We start from the raw sequence: 18,871 nt of genomic DNA on the forward strand, positions 1-18,871 counted from the left end.
TTTACCTATTCATTTACTCAGGTTTAGTTTCTTTCTTATTCCACTTAACAGTAATACTATTTTAGAAAGACTGCTACAGAAAATGGAAGCAACAATATGCTAAGACTAAATGAAATGAAAGCAGGCCATGGAGAGCTACACAGTAATGATCTTCTGTTCCTAACTTATACTTCCTGTCTTTTCTATCCAGCTTTAAAAGATATAGTCTGATTATATATAGGACTGTATAATTCAGACATTTTCTGTAGACATTATTGAATTGTCTTATAAAAACTACATGAGCGTTGGGATGTAGTGCAATGGCAAAACACTTGCCTACCAAGTGCAGTGTCCTGGGTTCAATCACTAGTACCAAAAAAGAAAGCTCCCCCCCCCCCAAAAAAAAAAAGGTACAAAAACAAAACAACCACCGCCACATGAGATGGATTGGGTAGTTTTGTTCTCTTGTTTTGTAGATAAACAGACTCATGGTGGTTGAGTGAGTGGCCCAGACCCATATTAATAAAGACAGGAACTCTTTCCTTTTTTTCTTGACAGTGTCTCATATAGTTCAAATTCCTAAAACTTGTGACCCATCTGCCTGAGTCTGGCTTTACTGCTAAAGCAACCTAGAGTCCATTCTGAGAGAGATGAGTGACAGTGAAGCAGGAAAGAGATGTACTTTTTGTGACTAACACTGAGAAGGACAGGCAGATGAATGTCTTAGTCTAGTCTTCAAGGAGCTAACAATATTTTCAGGATTATATATGGGAAGAACAAGGACAGAGCCAAGATGTTCTGTGTGGTTTAAATGGTTTTGGCTGAATGATTGTTACCTGAGGGTCTGATAATATGGGGGTCCTTCAGGCACCAGGGAAATGGTTACCACTTTGATTCCTGTCCTGGGGTGAATGTTTACAAAGTTAGCTGTTCCTGGAAATTAAGATAAACTAGAAAGGAAATAACTCAGAGAACCAGGTTAGAGAGATAAAATGGAGTTTCTTGTAGTACCCATTGGTTCCTCTTTCAGGTACAGATTGCATCATCGTTTTCAGAGTCCTCACTAGAACCTAGCAAAAATAGTTTCGGCTGGGAAGGTGGCTCAGTGGTAGAGTGCTTGCCTTGCATACATGAGGCCCTGGGTTCTATTCCTCAGCATCACATAAGTAGAAAGTGGTAGAGCACTAACCTTGAGCTGAAGAACTGGGGGACAGTGCTCAGGCCCAGAGTTCAGGCCCCATGACCAACCAAAAAAAAAAGAAAAAAATCATAGTCTCATATCTACTCTAGTCTCAGCATACCAAGTTGTAAAGTTCAAAAATCTGTGTTCTAGGGCTGGAGGTATGGCTCAAGTGGTAGTCACTTGCTAGTAAGCAACAGCCACTGAGTTCAAACCCAGTATTACCTCCTCAGCTCCTCCACCCCACCAAATATTCTGAATCCTGGATTTTATTTTTCCTATAGTAATTTTTTTTTCTCATTTCCTCCAATTTTAGGCTGGGATAGAAAATCGTCAGCTAGACACAGTAGATTTCTTCTTGAAGAGCAAAGAAAATCTTTTTACTCTGTCCCCCAAATCTTCTGTAGATGGTCAGTTTCATCATGCTCCATCAAGTTTATATTTAAAAAGTAAGTAAAAGATTTCTAATTCGAAGCTACCATTTCTAATCACTTTTAAATTACTGTTCCCTTCCTTCCTCCCTCCCTTCTTTCCTTTTCCTTTTCTTTTTCCTTTCCTTTTTTCTTTTTCTTTTTTGATTGTGGACCTTGAACTTAGGGCTTAGGCACTGTCCCTGAGCTTTTTCTTTTAGCATTTTGAGCCACAGTAACACTTCTGGTTTTCAGATGGTTAATTGCAGATGAGTCTCATGGACTTTCCTTGCCTGGGCTGGCTTTGAACTGTGATTCTCAGATCTCAGCCTCCTGAGTCGCTAGGATTGCAGTGTGAGTCACTAGTGCTTAGCTGCTGTTTCATTTTTCTGTTCTCTATTTTTTTGGCAGTAATTGTGGTTTGAATTCAGGGCCTCTCACTTTCATACCGTTAGACAGGTGCTCTAATAGAGTCATGTCTCTGCTGATAGGACTCACTCTTTTCCAGGGAGGGCAAGGCCTCTGACCACTGTGCCCTGTCCTGCCAGAGCTCCCTGTTGCTTGAACTTTTCTAGGGCACCATGTCTGACTGTCTAATGGCCATCTTTTACCCAGACACTGGCAGGATGACCCAAGTCTCCCTGACTGTAGTTGTTCCTTTATACTGTCCTAGTGGAAAACCTATGTTTTCTTTTTTCTTTTTCTTTTTTTTGGGTCCGGTCGAAGGGCCTGAACTCTGGACCTGGGCACTGTCCCTCAGCTCTTCAGCTCAAGGCTAGTGCTCTACCACTGGAGCCATAGCGCCACTTCCGGCTTTTTTCTTTTTGCTTATGTGATGCTGGAGAATCGAACCCAAGGCCTTAGGCATGCAAGGCAAGCACTCTACCACTGAGCCACTTTCCCAGCCCCCACAACCCATGTTTTCCATAATTGGTGCATGATTTTAAAAAAGAGAAAGCTAGGTCCCTAGACACACTGCCAAATTCACAAATAATGAGAGCAGCGTTTTGGAAAGAAGTAAAGCTTATTAATTTGCCTGCCAGATGAGATAGATGTGTTGTGACATGATTTCTCAAGAGCTGCCATAACCAAAAACTGCTGTATTTGCCCCAAGGGGGGACTGTTTTTTTTTTGTTGTTGTTTTTGTTTTTGCCAGTCCTGGGGCTTGAACTCAGGTCCTGGGCACTGTCCCTGAGATCCTTTTGCTCAAGGATAGCACTCTGCCACTTGAGCCACAGCATCACTCTGGCTTTTTCTGTTTATGTAGTACTGAGGAACGGAACCCAGGGTTTTATGCATGCTAGGCAAGCATTCTTCCACTAAGCCACAATCCAGCCTGAGGACTGGTTTTTAAGGGAAAGGTGAGGAGTTTTGGGCTCCCAGGTTAACTACCTACTGGATCATTGGTACCAGTCTCTGAAGCTGTATGTTCTGCTTAGAAAAGTTTACTTTTCTATGGCCCCCACAGAGAGTGTGATGACCCAGTCTAGAAGATGGCTGAAAGAATTTCCCAGCAAGAGGGAATTACAGGGAAGGAAAGACAAACTTAATCAAGTTCAGATTTTAGCTCTTCTATGTACTTTAAAAATTACCCTCTATGGGGCTGGGAAGGTGGCTCAGTGGTAGAGCGCTTGCCTTGCTTGCATGAGGCCCTTGGTTCGATTCTTCAGCACCACATAAGCAGAAAAAGCCGGAAGTGGCACTGTGGCTCAAGTGGTAGAGCGCTAGCCTTGAGCTGAAGAGCTAAGGGACAGTGCCCAGGCCCACAGTTCAGGCACCAAGATCGACAAAAAACAATAATAAAAAACACCAAAAAATCAGGAAATGGTGCTGAGGCTTGAAGTGGTACAGCACTAGTCTTGAGCAAAAAAAAAAAAAAAAAAATTACCTCTCTGAACATTAGTTTTCTTTTTCTCATCTATGTTAAGGGGAATACAACCCAGCCTCCTTAGGTTTTTAAAATAAACAAGGTATTAATATAATACCTAAGATAGGTGGTCAGAAAACTGGTAGTTAATTATAGCTATTGAATAATTATTAGAAAAAGTTTAATAAGTCTTCATGAAAGTCTTTTGAGCTTTGTAAAAATAAGTCTTTATATTTTATAATGCAATATTGTATTTTTGGATGTGTTAATTTGGGGAGAGTAATCTAGTGTTGTTCATGTTCATTTCTTTGGTTCTTTCTCAGATGTGGAAGAGTTGACGCCAGCATTGGACTTACTTTGTGCAGCAATTAGAGAAAGTGACTCTGAAACCCAGAGCAAACACTTTTCAGAACAGCTGCTTCATCTTACACTGTCTTTCCTTAATAAACAAATAAAGGAACTTTTTATTCATACTGAAGGTAAGACTACCAGCATGAACGGGACAATTGCACGGTTCTTGTGTCAAGACACAGATAGAATCACTGATGTTACATGGAAGAGCCTAAAAACCAGTGTAGTTCCATTTGCTAATGTAGAGTAAAAATGAGTAAGTGAAAGAGGTTTTAATACAAAGTTGGCACAAAGACATGAGACTTGTCACTGTGAAGAGTATGGAAAAGATTATATTAACACACAGCTACTTAGAAGTAGAGTAAACCCTCAAACATTGTTTGAAAATACTGATTTTGAATTTTGCCATTGTCTGGAATTCTTTGTAACAAGTCATGGTGTGTTTCTTACTTTTTCTCCCTTTTATGTTTGTGTATGTGCATGTACACACCCTTGCACTTGGAATGGCACATGGGTGATTTTCACAGAACTAGATGAAGATCTACAGAAAGGAGTAAACATTTTGACAAACTACATCAATGAACTCCGAACCTTTATGATAAAGTTTCCTTGGAAGCTAACAGATATTAAGGATGAATATGTTATCAATAAAAATATCCCCACAGTAAAAGAGAATGATGCATGGGAGAGACTCAGCTGTGAAGTAAGTATAAGTAATTATCATACGTGTTTTGTCAGATTCAAAGGATCTGAGAAAGCAACACAAGAAATAGAATTTAGAATTTTTACACTTGTGATTTAGAACCTTTACACTTGAGATTGAGAATCTTTGCCAAGAGTTTATTTTATTGGTTTGAGAATGTTTAGGCATAACTTCAAACTTATGTCTAACAAACTCTTTTTTAATTTTATCTGCTATATGGATTGGCTATTTCTTTTTTTTTTTTTTTTTTTTTTTTGTCGGTCGTGGGGCTTGAACTCTGGGCCTGGGCGCTGTCCCTCAGCTCTTCAGCTCAAGGCGAGCGCTCTACCACTTGAGCTACAGCGCCACTTCTGGTTTTCTGGTGATTTATTTGGAGATAGGAGTCCCACGGTCTCTCCTGCCTGGGCTGGCTTTGAACCGCGATCCTCAGATCTCAGCCTCCTGAGTAGCTAGGATTACAGGCGTGAGCCACCAGCGCCTGGCTGGATTGGCTATTTCTTAATGCAAGAACTGCCATTTGGGTCAAACAAATTCATCTGAGGTGGCATTCCTCTAGCAATACTACCACACTGGATCAAGACTGGCACTTTGTTTCGTTTATTTGTTTTTGACGTTGGGTCTCAATGTTTAGCCTAGGCTGGACATGAACGTGTTTTGTAGCCTAGTCTGAGGCTTGTGATCTTTCAGCCTCCATCTCTTGATTGCTCTCCCTCTCCCTCTCCCTCTCCCTCTCCCTCTCCCCCTTCTTCTCCCTCTCCCTCCTTCTCCCTCTCTCTCTCTCTCTCTGTCCCTCTTTCCCCCTCTCCCCCCTCTCCCCCTCCCCTTCCTTCCCTCCCTCTCTCCCTCTCTGTCTCTGTCTCTCTCTGTCTCTGTCTCTCTCTTGCCAGTCCTAGAGCTTGAACTCAGGGCCACTGTCCCTGAGCTTCTTTTGCTCAAGGCTAGCACTCTACCACTTGAGCCACAGCGCCACTTTGGACTTTTTCTGTGTATGTGGTACTGAGGAATCAAACCCAGGGCTTAGGGCATGCTAGGCAAGCACTCTACCATTAGGCCACATTCCCACTGGCTGCTTTTTCTTATCTCTCATCCTGTTTTCTTCTCTTTAATGTTTTTTTTTCTAAGTTACTGATTTTTTTTTTTTTTTAATTGGAGAGTTACACTTCACTTTTTTCCCCCACCCCCACCCCGGTCTACACTTCACTTTGATGAAAGCTGTGGTCTGTCTTCAAAAACATGTCTAATATGTACATATAACATGCAATCTAGTTTTGTGCCAAGCTTGATACTTTATATTTCTTTAAATCCCTACATCAAGAATACTACCTGTCCTTTGGCTTTAGAGCTTCAGTTACAGATTTGCTTTGCTGTAATTTATTTTTTTTTTGGGTCCGGTCATGGGGCCTGAGCTCTGGGCCTGAGCGCTGTCCCTCAGCTTTTCAGCTCAAGGCTAGCGCTCTACCACTTGAACCACAGCACTACTTCCAGCTTTTTTCTTTTTGCTTATGTGGTGCTGAGGAATCGAACCTCATGCATACAAGGGAAGCGCTCTACCGCTGAACCACCTTCTCAGCCCCTCTTTTTGTTTTGGTTATGTTTCTTTTTTCTTTTGGCAGTACTAGCATTTGAATTTGGGGCCTTGAACTTCTTAGGCAGGTGCTTTACCACTGAGTCATATCCTTCCTTCTTTCTTCATGCCCCTCCTCTTTTATTTTTTGCCTATGTAGGTTTTGAATAGAGTATCACAGGTATGCTTGGACTAGCACTGAGCTATGAGCCTCCTGATATCTGCCTCTTGACTAGTTAGGACCACAGGTGTGAGCCACTGTGCCTGTCTGATTACCGCTCTTTTGAACTGTCTTCTTTAGTATTCTGGGATACTTGTGTCATAGTCTTTTTCAGGCAGCACTATAATTGCTCTATATCTTCCACTAGACTTCAAGTTACTAGAGAGCAGAGTCTGTTTTAGTCAGTTTCATATACTCTGTGCCTAGTCCCAAACCCAAGTTAAAGATTTTAAATAAAAGTTCCTTAGTTAGGTGCCCAATAAATGTGTATGTCCCACATTGATAAAGAAGAGAATAAAATATATTTTTTGCTCCCCCCCCCCTTTTCCTAGGAAGTTATTGCCCAGGCCATTTTAAATAATAAAATACCAGAGGCACAAACCTTCTTCAGGATTAACAATCATCCTGCTCAAAGACTACAGGAGCTTATCAAGATAGGCCTAGATTTGGTCTATGACAGTTTAAAGAACAACAATATAAAGGAAGCCTCTGAACTTTTGAAGAATATGGTGAGTATGTAATGCATTTTTTAAACATTTTAAAGTCTCCCCTTGTTTTTTGTTTTTGTTTTTGATTTTTTTAAGAAACTGGGTCTCACTATATAGCCCCATCTGACCTTACATTCACAGTGCTCACATTTCAGCTTCCTCAGTCCTGGGACCACAGTCATGCACCCCACACCCGTGAGACAGTGTTTTCCATAGGAGACTTCACATGTGCCCATGTTATTATTTGTTGGAAGACATTCTGGATCTTTGATGTGACCCCCTTACACCTCCACTTGAGCTTTACGGGCTCCTTGTTTGGGGCTTCACGTTCTATAATTTTGTTTCATTTGATAAGGCAAGTCCTAGAAGTAGGACTCCTGAAGCTGGCTCTAATCTACATAGATGGAGTCTTCCCTCATGATGAGTTTATGCAAGTTTAGGTGGAAAGAGAAAAAATGTTAGGGATTGTTGTTTGTAGCAACCTTTAAAATGTTCAAGTAAATAAACACAGCAAGTTGTTGTAGTCTTGGCCCTGTGGTAGGATGGTATCATCTTAAATTGGTCTATATAGGCTGCCTTTGTTCTCCCAAATGTTTTAGGGACTTGAGGATTAGCAAGTAAATGTATATAATAGGTGTGGGAAAATAAATATTTGCCTGCAACAGAAATATCCTGTTTCTAACATGTTTATATTCAACATGTTTATGTTTTGTATTTCCAATACAAAATGGTTTTCTGGGTTTCTTACAGGGCTTTGATGTGAGAGACCAGTTGCTCAAAATATGCTTCTATACAACTGATAAATATATACGGGACTTTTTGGTAGGTAAAGGTGAGATTTTGTAGCTTCCTCTTTTTTTTTTTTTTTTTTTTAATTGTGAAAATACCGTACAGAGGGGTTACAATTTCATGGGTTCCTCTTGTTGTTGTTGTTGTTGTTGTTGTTGTTGTTTTGAAATAGGGTCATAGTATGTACCCTAGGCTTACCTCAGACTCACACTTGGCCTCCGCCTCCTGAGTGCTGGGATTATAGGTGTGAGCCACTGACACCAGACTCTTTTTTTTTTTTTTTTCCTTGGGTCTGGTTGTGGGGCCTGAACTCTGGGCCTGGGCACTGCCCCTCAGCTCTTCAGCTCAAGGCTAGCACTCTACCACTTGAGCCACAGTGCCACTACCGGCTTTTTTCTTTTTGCTTATATGGTGCTGAGGAATCGAACCCAGGGCCTCAGGCATGCAAGGCAAGCGCTCTACCACTGAGCCACCTTCCCAGTCCTGGCACCAGACTCTTAAGTGGCATTTAATCTCATGAGTTTGTTTTGTTTTGTAAATGTGCTAAAGGTTTGTGAGGTTATTCTTTTCAATTTTTATTCAAGGTTGAAATTTTGAAAGAGAAAAAATACTTCTCTGAAAAAGAAAACAGAACTATAGACTTCGTGCATGAAGTTGAGAAGCTTTATTCAGGACATGTCCAAGAAAATGTGCAGATCCAGTCCTTTCCCAGGTAGTCTTATTAGTTCTCCCTTTCCCTTTTCTTTCCTATTAGTCTCCTATTGATAAAATTATAGATGATATCTAGTGTTGGTTTTTTTTTTGTTGTTGTTGGTCATGGGGCCTGAACTCTGGGCCTGGACGCTTTCCCTCAGCTCTTTTTTTTTTTTTTTTGTCGGTCGTGGGGCTTGAACTCTGGGCCTGGGCGCTGTCCTTCAGCTCTTCAGCTCAAGGCGAGCGCTCTACCACTTGAGCTACAGTGCCACTTCCGGTTTTCTGGTGGTTTATTGGAGATAGGAGTCTCACGGTCTCTCTTGCCTGGGCTGGCTTTGAACCACGATCCTCAGATCTCAGCCTCCTGAGTAGCTAGGATTACAGGCGTGAGCCACCAGCGCCCGGCATTCCCTCAGCTCTTCAGCTCAAGGCTAGTGCTCTACCACCTGAGCCACAGTGCTGCTTCTGGCTTTTTCTGCTTATGTGGGACTGAGGAATCGAACCCAGGGCCTCAGGCATACAAGGCAATCACTCTACCACTGAGTCACCTTCCCAGCCCCTCTAGTTTGTATTATCAGCATAAATTTCTCAGAAGGATCTATGCTTATATTTTATTTTATTTTTTTGCTGGGCCTGGGGCTTGAACTCAGGGCCTGGGTGCTGTCCCTGAGCCTAGACCCAGAGTTCAAGCCCCAGGACTGACCAAAAAAAAAAAAGGCTTTCCCTCCCACCAAATAGAAAACAAAACAAAAACTTTGTCATTCATTCTGTTTCTAGGTATTGGATAAAGGAACAAGATTTTTTCAAGCACAAATCTGTCTTGGACTCATTCCTCAAATGTGATCATAAAGATGAATGTAACAAAGAAGACCACAGAATTGCGTTAAATTGGGCTCAGTGGTGGGATGAACCAACCCAAGAATACATCCTTTTTCCCAAGATAAGCCCAGAAGGCAAGTATGAGAAAGCCAAAATACAAACATATCGAGCAAACATTAAATTATGTGTTCATGTTTAACTGTTTTGGCATCTCCGTTCTAGAATTTTTTTTTTTTTTTTTTTTGGTTGTGGGGCCTGAACTCTGGGCCTGGGCGCTGTCCCTCAGCTCTTTTGCTCAAGGCTAGCGCTCTAACCACTTGAGCCACAGCGCTACTTCTGGCTTTTTTCTTTTTGCTTATGTGGTGCTGAGGAATTGAACCCAGGGCCTCATGCATGCAAGGCAAGCGCTCTACCACTGAGCCACCTTCCCAGCCCCTAGAATACTTTTAGAGAGGGAGAAAGAAGAGAGTTGAATACACAGTGAAATGCCCAGCTCAGGAGACCCTGTTTCACTTTTTAAACACTAGTAATGTGAAACTGTAGTATTATAAAATGAACCATACAAAGAAAAGCATAAAAGAATTACTAAAGTTAGAAAAAGAGGACCCAGATAATTCATCCATTACATGAATATTAATATTCTGATTGTTACATCTACCTAGTAATTCGGTATTGAATTATGTGTTAATAATTAATTGCTCTTTTAAAATGTGTTTTGTTCTTCATGTAGAATACAAATCATATTCACCAGAAGCCCTCTGGAAATACCTCACAGCTCACCATGATTGGTTAAACATCACCTTATGGATTGAAGAATTTCAGTCCCAGGAAAATTACGTTTCACTCCAGAACAAGTGGCCTCCTCTAACTGTTGATATTATTGATCAGAATACCTGCTGTAACAACTACATGAGGAATAAAATTTTAGATAAACTGGCCAGGTATTGTAATTATTGAATTAATCCCCAGTGAGAAGAACAAAACAAGGAGCAATACTTAAAAAATGGTGTGGTAAAGAGGGTGTACTCAATGGTAGGGCATTTGCCTAGCATGAGCCAGGCCTTGCTTATGTTTGATCTTAATGCCATATTGTGTGTGCGCAGGTGTGTGTGCATGTGTGCACGCACTCATGTGTACACAATTCTCCTTTGAAAGCCCATAACTCTAGTTTGGTATCATTTCATATTAGAAAGTTTACACTGTTGTTTATTGTTGTCATAAACTGATGTTTTAAAGTTATCTGCATAATTTAACACTATATGGTGGTGAATAGGCTCTTAAATACAGATTCTTTTTTTTTTTTTTTTTTTTCAGGTAAGGGGTAGGTTTATTCAGTAGACTTGCTGGGACCAGGCAAGGTTGGCACTCCACGTGGCTGGGAAAGGCCTGGAAATGAGAAAGAGCTGGGAAAGAGAGGAAAGAGAGAGGAAAGAGCAAGAAAAGAGCAGAGAAAGAGCTAGAAAAGAGCAGCGAGAGAGATAGAGCTAGAAAAGAGCAGCAAGAGTTAAATACAGATTCTAAATGTAGATTCTTCCCAAAACATTGTGTATTGATGTAAAATTGTTGTCAGTGGGGCTATAAGAGCAAATGGCTAGAGCTAAGAGAAGGACCCTCCATGAGGTATCTTGGTGACTGTCTCCACTCTTCTTCATATTATCATTGTACTTATTGCGCTTTGTATAACTGAATTGCAGAGAAAATGTTGATGAATTTTTCAGTGCTCATGGAAAATTCAGATTCAGAGTTAATTACAATTGCCACACTGCTTTGGACAGAGATTGGGAGTGAGAGAGCGAAGGAGAGAGCTGGTGAGCTTAGTTTAGGTTTTTGAAATACCCAAATATCAAGGCTATAATTGCTGCCTTTCATGAAGTCATAATGACCTCTGCAGGGAACCAGAAAAGACAAATAAATGTGTCTCTGAGCATATTTATAAAGTTAAAAATGGCAGCCTTAATTTGTAAATAGTTTTTAAATAACGGACACCCTTTGGTCTCTTCTGAGCCTGTCAACTTTCTGACTTGTTCTACTTTAACTTGCCTCACAGGAATGGGATTTTTCTTCCATCTGAACTAGAAGATTTTGAACTCTTCCTCCTAAGACTAAGCCGTATTGGGGGTGTAATACAAGATTCACTCCCCGTTCAAAACTACCAGTCCAAAGAAGGTTGGGATTTCCATTCTCACTTCATTCGCTACTGTTTGGAGCATAGTCTGCAGCATCTTCTTTATGTCTATCTTGACTATTACAAGTGAGTTCTGAAAGCTGACTGTTCACACTTTGCATATTTCTTTTGAGTTTTATGAAAATATTAAGCATTCACATGAGGAATACTGATCTTTTGGGGCTACTTACTTGTCGGTACTAGGAACTGAACTCTCACAGTCTTGCGTTTGCTCAGATGGCCCTTTACCACTTGAGCCACACCTCCAGCCCCATGATCTTTTCAAGTATTTTCTCTCAACTCAATACTGGGTACTTACAGTTCAGTACCATGTTAAACTAAATGCATATGAGATTTTTGTTGATACTAATTCTGAAGCATCCTTTTAACTTTTTTTTTTTTTTTTTGGGTCCGGTCGTGGGGCCTGAACTCTGGGCCTGGGCGCTGTCCCTCAGCTCTTCAGCTCAAGGCTAGCGCTCTACCACTTGAGCCACAGCGGCACTTCCGGCTTTTTTCTTTTTGCTTATGTGGTGCTGAGGAGACTTGTCTGTTTGGGCTGACTTCAAACTTCTATCCTCAGATCTTGACCTCCCGAGTAGCTAGAGTAGCTAGTATTACAGGCGTGAATCACTAGTACGTGGAGAGAACACTTTTTGAAAAAGGTTTTATGTAGGAAAGACTAGCAATTCAAACAATAGATTTCTGGTCCTTATCATTGAGTCTTTCTTAGACGCGGAATTGTTCTGTTTTGTTTTTGTCAGTCATAGGGCTGGAACTCTGGGCCTGGGCATTTTTCCTCAGCTCTTCAGCTTAAGGCTAGCTAGCACTCTACCACTAGATCCACAGCGCCACTTCCAGGTTTTTCTGCTTATGTGGTGCTGAGGAATCGAACCCAGGGCCTCATGCATGCAAGCCGAGCACTCTACCACTGAGCCACCTTCCCAGCCCAGACATGGAATTGTTTTCTCCAAAGCTACTGTGGCAACAGGAAAATTTTAAATCTTTATTTTCAAAGGACTGATTCTGAGCCTTAAGTGCCTAGTTTTAGTCTCGCTGTAATTCTGTAAAGGTTTTTGAAAACTTAAGGTTGAAAATGCTAAAAAGTTTTTATTGTAAAAGCCCCTCAAATAAATAGTATCTTTTTATTTCAATATGTTCATATATATAGTATCGTGTGTGTGTGTGTGCGCGCACGCACATGCACGTGCACACACCTGAACTCTGGGCCTGGGCACTGTCCCTGAGCTCTATAGCTCAAGGTTAGCTACTCTACCACTTGTGCTACAGTGCCACTTCTGGCTTTTTCTGCTATGTGGTGCTGAGGAATCGAGCCCAGGGCCTCATGCATGCAAGGCAAGCACTACCACTGAGCCACATTCCCAGCCCCGTATATATAGTATCTTAAAGTTTAAGGTATCTGTTAACTTTCTTAGAGTTGGTAAAATTTCATCATGGTATTAAACACATTCTTTAAAATCTCTAAAAACGTTCTCTTTCAGATCATAAAGAAAATGTAAAATAAAATACAAAAAATGGGAATATTTTGTGTTAAATTTATTTTGTAATACCAAGACTTTTTCTTTTTCTTTTTGTTTTTTGAGAGTGGTTCTTACTATGTAGCTCATGATTCTCCTGTATCATCCTCCTGAATGTCAAGATTCTTTTTTTAATGCAAACAATTCTGTCTGTCATATCAAGTATGTTACCAAAGAAGTATTATTTGCTTTTGCTTTGCTTTTTTTTTTTTTTTTTTTAAATACAGACTTAGTCCTGAAAATTGTCCCTGTTTGGAAAAGAAAGAATTACATGAAGCTCACCCTTGGTTTGAATTTTTAGTCCAGTGTCGACAGGTTTCCAGTAATTTAACAGGTATGAATATATTGTAGTCAAAAACCTTCTTTTTAGGTAATGGGTTTATTGAATGTAACTGTGGACTCTTTAAATCATTTGATTATAGTCATATATCTGACAGCAATCCAGGCTCACACTTATGAAACAGATCAAAAAATATTAACTTCTTGCCATCAAAAAAAGCAAGATTTGGGGCTGAGAGCTTATGAATTATGTTCCCTTTTCCTACCACAGCCTATCTTACCACATATCTTCTTAGGAATCTTTTTTTTTTTTGGTTGTGGGGCTTGAACTCAGAGCCTGAGCTCTTTTTCAGAAGGCTAGTGGTCTACCACTTTGTTTGTTTTTTTTTTGGTCTGGTCGTGGGGCCTGAACTCTGGGCCTGGGCACTGTCCCTCAGCTCTTGAGCTCAAGGCTAGTGCTCTACCACTTGAGCCCCAGTGCCACTTCCAGCTTTTTTTTTTTTCTGCTTATGTGGTGCTGAGGAATTGAACCCAGGGCCTCATGCATGCAAGACAAGCGCTCTACCACTGAGCCACCTTCCCAGCCCTGGTCTACCACTTTGAGCCTTAGCTCCACTTCTGGTTTTCTGGTGGTTAATTGGCTTTGAACTGTGATCCTCAGATCTCAGCCTTCTGAATAGCTCAAATTATAGGTGTGAGCCAACAGTGCCTGGCTATTAGGAAACTTTTATTGTTTTTATTGGTTTATTTTGCAGTATGAGGATGGAGGGCCTCTCATTTGCTAAGCATATACCCCCTGAATCCTTTGTTAAGGAGTTCCAGATGGAATGAAAAAAAATACATAGGATTGCTGTGTCCTCTAAGGTAGCTTCTGAGATCCTTGGTCTGGTTACAATCAGACAGAAAATATCTGTTAACTTAAGAACTTAGCTAGTGTTAAAAATTACTGCTGATGCCAGGCACTGGTGGCTCACGCCTGTAATCCTAGCTACTCAGGAGGCTGAGATCTGAGGTGGCTCATGCCTGTAATCCTAGCTTATCAGGAGGCTGAGATCTGAGGATCACCGTTCAAAGCCAGCCATGGCAGAAAAGTCTGTGAGACTCTTATCTCCAATAAACCACTTGAAAGCCGAAAGTGGTGCGCTGTGGCTCAAGCAGTAGAGCGTTCGCCTTGAGCTGAAGAGCTCAGTGATAGCGCCCAAGCCCAGAGTTCAAGCCCCACGACCGACAAAAAAAAAAAAAAATTACTGCTGATTTGATAACTGATTCATGGCATCTGTTTGAAGTTTTTTCATTGCTAGTGAACTCTTTTGATGAGTTAGGCATTTTGCATTATTTCCTTCCTTGAAATTGGTTATTGAATCTATTTGGCTGTTAGTATTTTTGGCATTGGTTTGTATAAACTCCTTGTTAAGATCATTACTTCCTGAGATTGTCATTTGTTATAATTTTTGTATATATTTTTTGCTGGTCCTGGATTTGAATTCAGGGCCTGGGCACTTGCTGTCCTGAGCCTTATTATGCTCAGGGTTAATGCTCTACCACTTGAGCCACAGTGCTACTTCCTAGATTTTTCTGAGTAGTCTAGTAGAGACAGGAGTTTCTCAGACTTTCCTGCCTGAGCTGGGTTCAAATCCTGAGTAGCTAGGATTACAGGTGTGAGCCACCCATGCCAGGCTTTTTCTTTTAAGTACTATGCACTAACCGATTGTGCCACTGGAGTTCTGACCAATATATTTTTTTTTGTTTTGTTTTTTGGTCTTGGGGCTTGAACTCTGGGCCTGGGGGCTGTCCCTGAGCTCTTCTGGTTTTCTGGCAGTTAATTGGAGAGAAGTCTCAAGAACTTTTCTGCCTAGGCTTGCTCTGAACTGCAATCCTCAGATCTCAGCCTCCTAAGTAGCTAGGATTACAGGAGTGAGCCACTGGTGCCTAACCAGTTTTGCATTACTCTGTATTTTTTTTTTTTTTTGTGCCAGTCCTGGGGCTTGGGTTAAGAGCTTGGGTGCTGTCCTTGATTTTTTGTTACTCAAGGCTAGTGCTCTACCACTTTGAGCCACAGCACCACTCATGGCTTTTTGGTAGTTAATTGGAAATAAGAGTCTCATACACTTTCCTGCTCGAGCTGGCTTTGAAGCAGGATCCTCAGATATCACCCTACTGAGTGTTACCTTTCTGTTTTCTTTGCCTGAAATCTTTTTTTTTAAATACAAATCATCCTTTCCTTCGTGATATATTTCTATTGCTTTTAAACTTACAAAGTTATTTTCCTTTCTTAGAACAATGTACCCTTTAATTTAGTATTTATCCCTTTTAAGGAGACAAAAAAATTACCCTTTTATTTTCCAGATCCCAAACTGATCTTCCAGGCTAGCCTTGCAAATGCTCAGATTTTGATTCCCACCAATCAGGCCAGTGTAAGCAGTATGCTACTGGAAGGGCATACCCTCCTGGCCCTTGCTACTACAATGTATGCTCCTGGGGGGGTCAGCCAGGTATGGATAGCACTTTTATGTATTATGGCGAAATAGAACTGATTTTAGGTTCAGCAGAAATATCTGGATTGTGTAGCTCTCACTTGATGCTAAAATATAATCACTGAAGTATTTTATTAGGTTGAAGAACATAAAATGAGCATTAACAATTTTTACATCCTAGGGGCTGGGAAGGTGGCTCAGTGGTAGAGTGCTTGCCTTGCATGCCTGAAGCCCTGGGTTCGATTCCTCAGCACCACATAAGCAAACAGAAAAAAGCCGGGAGTGGCGCTGTGGCTCAAGTGGTTAGAGTGCTAGCCTTGAGCTGAAGAGCTGAGGGACAGCGCCCAGGCCCAGAGTTCAGGCCCCATGACCGGACCCAAAAAAAAAAAAAATTATTTTTACATCCTAAATTGAAAGGGAGCTAGTGCATTATAGAGATTCTTTTTCCCTATTAACGTTTTCGGAGCTCCAGTTTGTCTACAGGGTAGAATGAGTCAGGGTCTGATTGCCTCTAGGAATAAGTATATTTTAGATTTATTGTGGCTGATGAGTTATTCTGTTGTTTTCCTGTTTTAAAGAAGTAAAAAAATTAAAGCATAAGCTCTAGCTACCCATATAAATTCTTTAGAGGGCCTTACTGAAAAGTGCTCCTTTTTGCTTTTTGACGTGTGCTTGGTGAGAAGAAATTTTTTGTTTTTGTTGGTCATGCCGTCTGAACTCTGGGCCTGGGCACTGTCTCTTAGCTCTTCAGCTCAAGGCTAGGGCTCTACCACTTGAGCCACAGCGCCACTTCCAGCTTTTTCAGCACCAGCTGAGGAATCAAACCAAGGGCCTCATGTATTCAAGGCAAGCACTCTACCACTGAGCCACCTTCCCAGCCCTGTGTTGGAGGAAATTTGAGGGTATCATTCATCTAATCTTCAAAAGTTTCATGTTGCCAAGCTAGTGTTAACATAATCTATTTTAGATTCTGCTTTTGCTCACCCATCAGAAATTAAGACTCAAAATTATATCAGCTGAGAAGGAAGGATATAGGAATCATCTAGTAGTTTTTAAATATTTTAAAATACTTGATGTTTAATATTTGAATATTTTAAGCGTTATAGTAACAGTCTTTTTTTCAAAAGCATATAGTTTGAAAGCAATGGATTATCTCTCTCATCTTCCTAATTTTGTTCAAATGGAAACAGGCTTGATATATAAATATCTAGTCCAAAGTCACACAGCTAGTTTGCTTTTGAACTATTAACCTGGTACTATTTTTACCAATGTTACTCTAGTAGGAATCATCTGTGTTGGTAAATAGTCTGTAAATCCTTAAAAATATTTACTATCTAAACATTATGTCTGATCTCTTTTTTAATAGGTTGTTCAGAGTGAAGAAAATGAGATCTCTTCAAAGAAAGTGGATCCCCAGCTACTGAAGATGGCCTTAACTCCTTACCCAAAGCTCAAAACTGCTCTCTTCCCACAGTGCACTTCTCCTACTGTTCTGCCACCTGATATTACACTCTACCACCTCATTCAGGTACTTTGTTTAGAAAGCCAGTTTTCTTAGCCGGGCGCTGGTGGCTCACGCCTGTAATCCTAGCTACTCAGGAGGCTGAGATCTGAGGATCGCGGTTCAAAGCCAGCCCGGGCAGGAGAGACCGTGAGACTCCTATCTCCAATAAACCACCAGAAAACCGGAAGTGGCGCTGTAGCTCAAGTGGTAGAGCGCTCGCCTTGAGCTGAAGAGCTGAGGGACAGCGCTCAGGCCCAGAGTTCAAGCCCCACGACCGACAAAAAAAAAAAAAAAAAAAAGAAAGCCAGTTTTCTTTTCATATGCATCTTTTAAATGGTGGACATTTAGCATACAGCATGATTTACACATGGTAAAGTAGAATGTAGGTATGATATAGCACACAACCTATAACTCTGCTTGTATTTTAAAGAGATTCCTAAAAGCCTGCTTAGACATTTCAGTCAAGAACACCTTCTTGGGGCTGGGAAGGTGGCTCAGTGGTAGAGTGCTTGCCTTGCATGCCTGAGGCCCTGGGTTCGATTCCTCAGCACCACATAAGCAAAAAGAAAAAAGCCGGAAGTGGCGCTGTGGCTCAAGTAGTAGAGTGCTAGCCTTGAGCTGAAGAGCTGAGGGACAGCACCCAGGCCCAGAGTTCAGGCCCCACGACCGGACCCAAAAAAAAAAAAAAAAAAAAGAACACCTTCTTTTGCTCATTTCTCAGTTCAAAGGTATTTCCATTTTCTCCTCTGACATACTCATTCTTATATGCTCTATAATTCTATAAAGGTACAAAATCTTTTTTTGTTTTGTTTTGTTCACATACTTGTGCTTAAAAACTCAGGGCCTGAGCACTGGTCCTACATTTTTTTGCTCAAAGCCAGTGCTCTACCACTTAAGCCATAGTTCCACTTAGGGCTTTTCAATGGATGATTGAAGTTGAGTCTCACAAACTTTGCGGCCTGACCTGGTTTCAAAATGTGATCCTTAGATTTCCGCTTCCTAAGTAGTTAAGGAATACAGGCATGAGCTATTGGCTCCTGGTTCTAAAGTAGGTTTACTATATAGTGATAGATGTTTTTTAAAAAAAAATGGATGCCAGTGGCTCATGCCTGTAATCCTAGCTACTTAGGAGACTGAGATCTAAAGATTGAAGTGCAAAGCCAGTCTGGGCAGGAAAATCCGTGAGACTCTTACCTCCAATTAACCAACAGAAAACTGGAAGTGGTGCTGTGCTCAAGTGGTAGAGCTCTCGCCTTGATATGAAGAGCTCAAGGACAGCACCCAGGCCCAGAGTTCAAGCCCATACAAGAACAACAAAAATATTTAGAGGGCTGGGTAGGTGACTCAGTGGTAGAGTGCTTGCCTAGCATGTATGAAGTCCTGGGTTCGATTCACCAGTACCACATAAACAGAAAAGGCTGAGTGGTGCTGTGGCTCAAGTGGTAGAGTGCTAGCCTTGAGCAAAAGAAGCTTGGGGACAGTGTCCTGGTCCTGAGTTCAAGCCCCAGGATTGGCCAAAAATTAAAATTATAGAGTGCTAGGTCCTGGTGGCTCACACCTGAAATCCTAGCTATTCAGGAGTCTGAGATCTATGAATTCCAGTTCAAAACCAGCTGGGATAGGAAAGTCTAAGAGACTCTTGGCAGTTAATTGGAGTGTCAATTGGAGATTAGAGTGGTAGAGGACTAGCCTTGAGCAAAAGAGCTCAGGGTCCAAGTTCAGTCCCCATGACCAAAAAAAAATTTAATGATCAAACCTAGAGACTTACACATTTTTATTTTTTTGCCAGTCCTGGAGCTTGAACTCAGGGCCTGAGCACTGTCCCTGAGCTTTTGCTCAAGGCTAGCACTCT

At 41.3% G+C, this 18,871-nt stretch overlaps 1 protein-coding gene across 2 annotated transcripts in view; it reads left to right on the plus strand.

Moving 5' to 3' along the window:
* Positions 1–18,871, plus strand: part of LOC138804899 (spatacsin-like) — a 59,553-nt gene that overhangs the window by 13,162 nt on the left and 27,520 nt on the right. For both annotated transcript variants that reach the window (XM_069989421.1, XM_069989422.1), the window contains 12 exons: positions 1,476–1,608; positions 3,760–3,915; positions 4,315–4,490; positions 6,607–6,783; positions 7,513–7,584; positions 8,136–8,263; positions 9,022–9,197; positions 9,794–10,004; positions 11,111–11,314; positions 12,990–13,096; positions 15,388–15,533; positions 16,882–17,043. In XM_069989421.1, the coding sequence (XP_069845522.1) occupies positions 1,476–1,608; positions 3,760–3,915; positions 4,315–4,490; positions 6,607–6,783; positions 7,513–7,584; positions 8,136–8,263; positions 9,022–9,197; positions 9,794–10,004; positions 11,111–11,314; positions 12,990–13,096; positions 15,388–15,533; positions 16,882–17,043 (1,848 nt within the window). The remainder of the gene's footprint in view (positions 1–1,475; positions 1,609–3,759; positions 3,916–4,314; positions 4,491–6,606; positions 6,784–7,512; positions 7,585–8,135; positions 8,264–9,021; positions 9,198–9,793; positions 10,005–11,110; positions 11,315–12,989; positions 13,097–15,387; positions 15,534–16,881; positions 17,044–18,871) is intronic.

The sequence above is a fragment of the Dipodomys merriami genome, unplaced genomic scaffold, assembly GCF_024711535.1.
Source record: "Dipodomys merriami isolate MVZ:Mamm:240054 unplaced genomic scaffold, mDipMer1.0.p SCAF_379, whole genome shotgun sequence".
NCBI lineage: Eukaryota > Metazoa > Chordata > Mammalia > Rodentia > Heteromyidae > Dipodomys > Dipodomys merriami.